Raw genomic sequence first — 7035 nt, 5'->3', positions numbered from 1 at the left:
TATTAGCTAGATTTCTAACTTGATACCCTTATCAGTAAAAGGTTATTGGGTCATTGGGTGATAACTTGATCCATAGTATGACACATCATGATGATGTCATAAATTGGTGTTTGATCATTTATAAGTATAAGAAAAAATTCATCAAAACATACCTTATACGCAAACTAAAGCTTTGTCAAGACAAGCAAATAGATCATTGGTTAAATACATAGTATAGGAAATCCCTCCATCATGGTTAGACGGGAGCACAGTGGACCACACCACGTGATCTCCCTTCTTATAGTGGCCCACGCCCATTTATCCTTTTTTCTCATTTTACTGAAGTTCTCAAAATTGAAAGTTCGGAATTTGTGGAGGTTCAAGTTTTTTAAAGTCATTTTTCAGCTTTCTAAACGTTTGAATTTTCAGAAAGTACAACAAAATCAAAGAAAATTAAGGTTTTTTGAGATTTAAAAGTTAGAAGCTCGGAAGTTTGAATTCCCTAAAGCTCAAAATGGAAGTTTCTGAAAGTTCAAAACTATTATAGTTGGCACACAACTTTCTGAAAGTTTATACATGGATATCCGACACCTACCAAAAATGAAAAGTTCGGCCACATGTGACTTTCTAAAGTTGGAAGACAAGCCTATCAGAATTTGAACGCACACCTCTTTGCTAGCAAATGCCTGCCAGATAACCTGGCCCCATGGTATGTATTGAGAATTGTGAAATTTAGAAAGACTCTTTATGATGACAAGCATTTCATTGGTTCAGCATGCGTGCAAGGGAGAATCATGCAACTGTGATGCATCCATTTCATGTCATCAATGTTGTAGCGGTGCTTAGAAGGGGTGTGATTTCAGTCCCTCGAAATCATGTGGCACATGAGAGGGTCGTGTTAGTTAGCAAATTATGTAGTCAGTATGCAATAAAAAGTTGCATTGTAGTCCTTAGTGCTTAGTGGCCATGTGTGGAGGTCAAAAATAAGATCTCATATCGAGATCTCTAAAAGCAAAAAATACTGGGAAACATGAGTAAGAATTCCTTTCATTATCACTCAACATATTTGTGGAACGGGGCAAAATAATTTTATAGTTGTGGTTAGCTCGAATTCATAAAGACACGACCAGATTGGAAGCGGACGATCTGCACAACCAAAACAGCATAGGCTCACCAATCTTGATCTAGTCAACCACAAAGATCAAACTAAAAAAGAGATAGAGCCCAGGCACTTTGTTCATGTGTGTGATGCCATCTCCGCTATCGAGACATCACCACCTACTACAAAACTAAAATTACAATGTGGGTGAAGATCTGGAGTTTCCCATGTTCTCTATAATCGGATCGGTGTGGAGGCGAGTGTAATCCATGATAAATGACACAAGAATGCCATCTCTCTTCTGACGACTCGATCTTCACTCCGACTCTTCTTCGCGTGTGTTAATTTAGGTTACTAGACGAGCTATTGCACAAGGCTTGCTCTACAACGCTCTGTGACACAATGTCAGGATGACACATAAAGCGATCACTATATAGGTCGGACAAGTATTATCGCTCACTGCTTGTTTCAGTGCTACCGTGTATCGGTTTTTTACCGATTTTATTTGGTTTTTTTAGTTTTAAGGGTTCACAGTCTGTTTTTCCAACAATTTCCGTGAAACCATGAATATAATATTTTAAAGTGAACATTTTAAAAATTGTGAATATTTTCCCAAATTTGAGAAAAACATTATTTAGTGAAAAAATAATATTTTTTTGTGAACATTTTGAAAATTAAACCTTGAAGAAAACAAAATAAAATACAAAAATATATGAATTAAAAAGAACGAATAGATCAACACATCATCAGTGAACGAAAAGAAAATGCATCAAACGACGCTTGTGCGTGGCTAGGCCCTACTTCTGCAATAGTAGTAGAATGAGCCCACGGCCCAGTTCCCTTTACGCACACGTGCAAACAGACTCTCTTCGCTCCAAAAGAAACAATCTCGGTAGTCGGTACGCCGCCACCCAGTTCGCAGCCGCCGCCAGTGGTTTCAGGAAGGAAGGAGGTACTCAGAGCATCTTCAGCCGCGTCCCCAACACGCCCTTCAGGGCGATATTTTTCACGCCAACGCCGGAAAACCCCACTCGCGCCCCCAAGAAGTCGAAACGCCGGCTCGGCCCGTTTTTGGGTCCGGCGATCCCAGGCGAAACCCAGCGCACTCGGGGCGCTCGGAGGCTCCGGCGAAAGGGAAAACCACGCCTGGGCCACACTGTCAGGCGAAAAAGTTAAGACAAATCGTCCAGATTCACCCCCCACCCCCGCATGCTCTGTCGCCACCCTGTCGATCCCAGCGCCGTCCACCGCCCACCACCGCTAGATAGGCCATTTCCCACCGGAAAAGAGAGAAGCCTTCCTGGGCGAGTTTTCCGGTGCTCCGGTCGCGCATGGCGGGATACCGGCGGTTGTGCGCCCACCAGGTGTTCGGCGATTCGTCTGCTCGGCGATGGACTCGGACGATTAGGAGGCGCTCGCGGCGCTGCTGGAGGAGGAAGCCGATGCCGACGTCCAGGACGAGGAGCATCTCATGGCCCTCATCGCCCTGGCCGGCCTGCTCATGAGCAATGAAAAGCCGCGGGGATGTGGCTCGGCGCCGGGGCGGCTGAAAGCAAAGAACCGGCATCTTCTGGAAGGCTATTGCATACTCTATGCCGACTACTTCGTCAATGCTCCACTGCACAGCGACAAAGTATTTCTACGTCGTTATCTGATGAGCCAAAAGCTTTTCCTCGGGATCGTGAATTTCATCCGTGACTTCGACAGCTACTTCAAGTGCAAGAAGGATTGCACCGGCAAATTTGGATTCACCTCAATCCAGAAGTGCACGACAGCTATGAGGATGCTTGCATATGGAGCTTCCGGTGATTCACTCGACGACTATGGGCGCATGACCGAGTCCACGACCATTGAGTGTTTCTACAAGTTCTGCAGGGTAATGGTGGCAATGTTCGGACCGCAATACTTGCGATCACCCAATGCTGAAGACATTGCTCGGATCCTAGCACAGAATGCAGCAAGAGGATTTCCTGGGATGCTTGGAAGCATCGACTGCATGCATTGGAAATGAAAAAACTGTCCATTTGCTTGGCAGGGGATGTACAAAGGCGCCAAAGGCGGTTGCAATGTGGTACTTGAGGCGGTAGCCACACAACACCTCTGGATTTGGCATTCCTTTGGTATGCCGGGAACTCACAATGACATCAACGTGCTACAGTGCTCCCCTATCTTTGCCAAGCTTGTTGAAGGTGATTCTCCTCCGGTGAACTTCGAGGCCAATGGACGGCACTACAACAAGTGATACTACCTAGCAGATGTCATCTATCCGAGATGGTCTACATTTGTGAAGATTATCTCAAACCCTGTGCCAGGAGGCAAGAACTCCCACTTTGCGAAGATTTAGGTGGCTTGTAGGAAGGATGTTGAGCGGGCATTTGGTGTGCTCCAATCTCGATTTGTTGTTGTCCGGTACCCCACTCAGACCTGGTCGAAAGATCAAATGTGGGAGATCATGAGTTAGGATGTCATCTTGCACAACATGATCATTGAGAGCGAGCGGAAGAGCCAGTGTTTAACACTGAACCATATTACAGGCAGGGTCCTCTAGCCCAAGTTGATCACCAGCTACCGGCAACCTGGACGGCCTTCCTCAATATGCGTCAAGAGATCCGAGACCCACAGGTGCATCAACAACTGCAACAGGATCTGGTGGAGCACCTATGGAGACTCAAGGGCAACGTCTAGCTCGACGTGTGATGAAATATGAGTTTTTATTTGTTGAACTATAAAATTTGTACTAAACTATTTGTTGTTGAACTATTTAATTTGTATTGAACTATTTGTTGTTGAACTATTTGTTGAACTATATGATTTTTATTGATTTTTTGTGATGTGATAAAAAATAACTTCTGTTGGATTTGCGCCGAAACGCGGTGATTATGGGCCGATTTGCGCCGATAACATGCCGATTTTGCGCCGATAATGGGCTGAAAAGCAGGCAAATTTGCACTATCGGCGCCTACGCCGTCCAGTCGGCGGCTGCGAACCCAATCGCCCCCAAACCGATTTTATCACCGGTCCGCCTCAGGCAGCGATTTTTAAGCCTCCTAGGGGCCGAATGGTTGGAGATGCTCTCCATACTCATGGCCGACACCATGGCTCGTCACAAAGACTAGCTCCTACCTTTGTTGCTTATTACTGGCTAGTCACACAGACTAGCTCCTACCCTATTTTTGATACAATCTGAGGCCTTGCTGTCTCAGGTACCCATTTTCTGTAATTTTGAAGGCAATCGCAACACAAAATTCATGAGCGGTGGAAGTCAGGTAGAGAACTCATGGATGGGCCTACATGCCAATGGCTCTCTTTCTTCATTCACGTTTGTAGCTTACACTCTGAAATCTGAAGTAACATAAACACTGCACTGAAGACAGACAGATAGATGAACCTTCCTCCTTCAAGTCATGGTATCTCTGTCTCCGTTGAAAGGGTCACAAGGTTACCAATGAACACAGGCAAATCATGAGGAATGCATCAGCAATTGAGCTAATCAATGACAGGCTCACAGCTGAGCTGCTTGACGAGGCATCACTATACTTCATACACTTGCACTTGTTTGTTTTCAGGGTAGAACATTCAGGCCAACATTAGTCCAAAGAATCTGTTTATCAAGCTACAAAACCATAGACTAATCAAGACTCAACTTACGGTGCACTGCAGCATGCCAAACTACAGAAATGTACTGTATATTGATGGGTGTCAATATGATCGATTAGCCAATGCATACTGGACAACAGATCCCTTATTTTTATACACCTTATTTTTACCGATGCTCTAGAGTGACCCATGAAAGACCCATGAAAGCATGTCAATGGAAAATAACAATAGCAAAAAAAAACCTAAAAACCAGGGAACCAACCATTGCACTTCTGGGTCTGACCCAATAAATAAAGGCATTAGACTGTTGTTTTTAAGAAAGAAAAACGGCATCAGAGTGTAATGTATAGGTATGATACACAGGTACAGGTCTCAACTTGCTTCGCCTCCTACCAAGCTAATTTGTAATAATTTAACTCCGAAAGCGCCTAGCTGAGGTTTGTGACATTGCCAGCACCTAAGGATCTGTGGCCACCCTAACTGGACTGACAAAGCCACTCCTGAACTTCACTCATCATGTATCACGCTCGAGGAAACCTCAGAGGGTGTTGATTTGATCTCACTGCAGCAGCACCAAGGAACACCTACTCCTTGAGGTCTTCAAAGTATGATGTAGGGATCCCGACAGGAGGTAGCAATGCAGATACACCCTTGAACTGTTCCAGAGGATATTGCACAGTTAGACCAACAGCAGAATCATGCAAGTGATCATAGGTAAAATGGGGCTGCTGATGCATGCTTACCCTGTGTTGCTTGTATTTGTCCCGGATTGCATTCCACGATTGCCCTTTCCTGCTGAGCTGCAGGTCATGTATGGCCGTGATGCAGTCCTTCAGCTCGGATGCCCTGTACCCGGTTACTGATTGCAACTTCTTGCTCTGCAACCACGCAAAACAAAAATGAGATGCCATTTCAAAGCAGATGGTTCAGAAGCAGAGCTTTGAATGGCATGGAACTGTTTCATACCCAAGGGTTGGAGTCTGGATTAAGGGTCAGCCGTGCAACGAACACCGCTGAAGCTGCAGCGGCTGATGGCAAGAACCGGACACAGCCATAATCCAAAAGGCTCAGCTCGGTGAGATAGCTGCCCATGAACTCCAGCAACAGGCTAGGATACTGCAGAAAAAATCACGAGCTGAGTGAGACAACAAAGCACATGATGAACATCAACCAATTTAACAGCAGTATGGCTCAAAGGTAGTATGAGAGTAATGGACCATTACCTTCTTCTCTTCTTGGCCAGATTTGATGAACATCCTGCAAATAGGAAAGGAAGCAAACAGAACACAAGACTTAGGAACACATTCATAGCAACAAACAGGGTTGGCAACGGCAATTCAGAACAATTTGGTTTGTGATGTACCTTAGGAAGGTCTTAGCGGTAGGATTGCCCATCTCAAACTTGAGATTGTTTAGTATATCCCTCTCCATCTTAACAAGCTGCACATGCCCACAAGAACCAGATCAGCACTCTAAGCTAACATCGACCAATTGCAAGATCTAACACAGATGAACCAAGCAAGCAAGAGAAGAACACGCACCTCCTGCTTCATGTAGGTGTTGTCTGTGATGTAGCAGAAGTCCTCCACATTTGGGGGGCTGATCTCCTCGTACTTACTGCATCCACACAACGGATCTAAAGTCAGGCTCATATCTTGATTTAACTGAACACTCTGCACAGAAATGGGGACAAAACGGGGGCTTACGAGGCAATGAGCATGGCCGAGACGCCGAGGAGCTGCAGCTTCTGACGGTTGAGGGAGTTGGCCGAGAGGAAGCGGTCGATGTAGGAGACGGTGAGGTAGAGCGTGTCGGAGACGAGCTTGTACTCCTCGGCCACCTCGACAAGCCAGTCGACGAGGATGCCGCGCATATTGGGGGTGACGTCCACCTGCACCCTCTCGATGTAATCCGCCGCCGGCCGCCGTCTCGCCTGGACCTGTAACGCAGTCACACAGCTCATCAGAACCTTGCGACGAACGAGGAAATTAATTAAACCGAGATGTGACCGGGGAAGAATGGCGCGTACCTCCATAGATCGGAGGTAGGAGTAGATGTCGGACGCGTACGGAGCGCAGAGCTGCGGGTCGCCGGTCTCGTCGGCCGCGCCGGGCGCCGGCTTGGGCGCGGGGAGGGACAGGGAAGACACGGACCTCTTCTTGGGCTTGGCGACTTGGGACGAGGACTTCTTGGGCTTAGTTTGCGGCTGGGGGGCGCCGTTGGGGAGCGTGGGGATCTCGCTGAGCGCGACGCGCTTGCGCTTGGCGGCGACGGCGACGGCGGTGACGGCGGCGGCGCGCTTGGCGGATGCGCGGGTGGTGCGGGGCGCGGCGGCGGCGGCGTAGGCGGAGTTCTCCTTG

At 47.1% G+C, this 7035-nt stretch overlaps 1 protein-coding gene across 1 annotated transcript in view; it reads right to left on the bottom strand.

Annotated features, from left to right (window-relative positions):
- Positions 1-4918: 4918 nt before the first annotated feature.
- Positions 4919-7035, bottom strand: part of LOC119292522 (cyclin-A3-1-like) — a 35315-nt gene continuing 33198 nt past the window's right edge. Inside the window, exons 2-9 of the mRNA XM_037571335.1 lie at positions 6705-7031; positions 6382-6614; positions 6217-6292; positions 6039-6115; positions 5899-5932; positions 5642-5791; positions 5419-5553; positions 4919-5331 (exon numbers count right to left, since the gene is read on the bottom strand). Of these exons, the coding sequence (XP_037427232.1) occupies positions 5260-5331; positions 5419-5553; positions 5642-5791; positions 5899-5932; positions 6039-6115; positions 6217-6292; positions 6382-6614; positions 6705-7031 (1104 nt within the window). The 3' untranslated portion in view covers positions 4919-5259. The remainder of the gene's footprint in view (positions 5332-5418; positions 5554-5641; positions 5792-5898; positions 5933-6038; positions 6116-6216; positions 6293-6381; positions 6615-6704; positions 7032-7035) is intronic.

The sequence above is a fragment of the Triticum dicoccoides genome, chromosome 4B, assembly GCF_002162155.2.
Source record: "Triticum dicoccoides isolate Atlit2015 ecotype Zavitan chromosome 4B, WEW_v2.0, whole genome shotgun sequence".
Lineage (NCBI taxonomy): Eukaryota > Viridiplantae > Streptophyta > Magnoliopsida > Poales > Poaceae > Triticum > Triticum dicoccoides.
The sequence above is the reverse complement of the archived record's forward strand: the minus strand, read 5'-3'. Positions and strand labels throughout refer to the sequence as shown.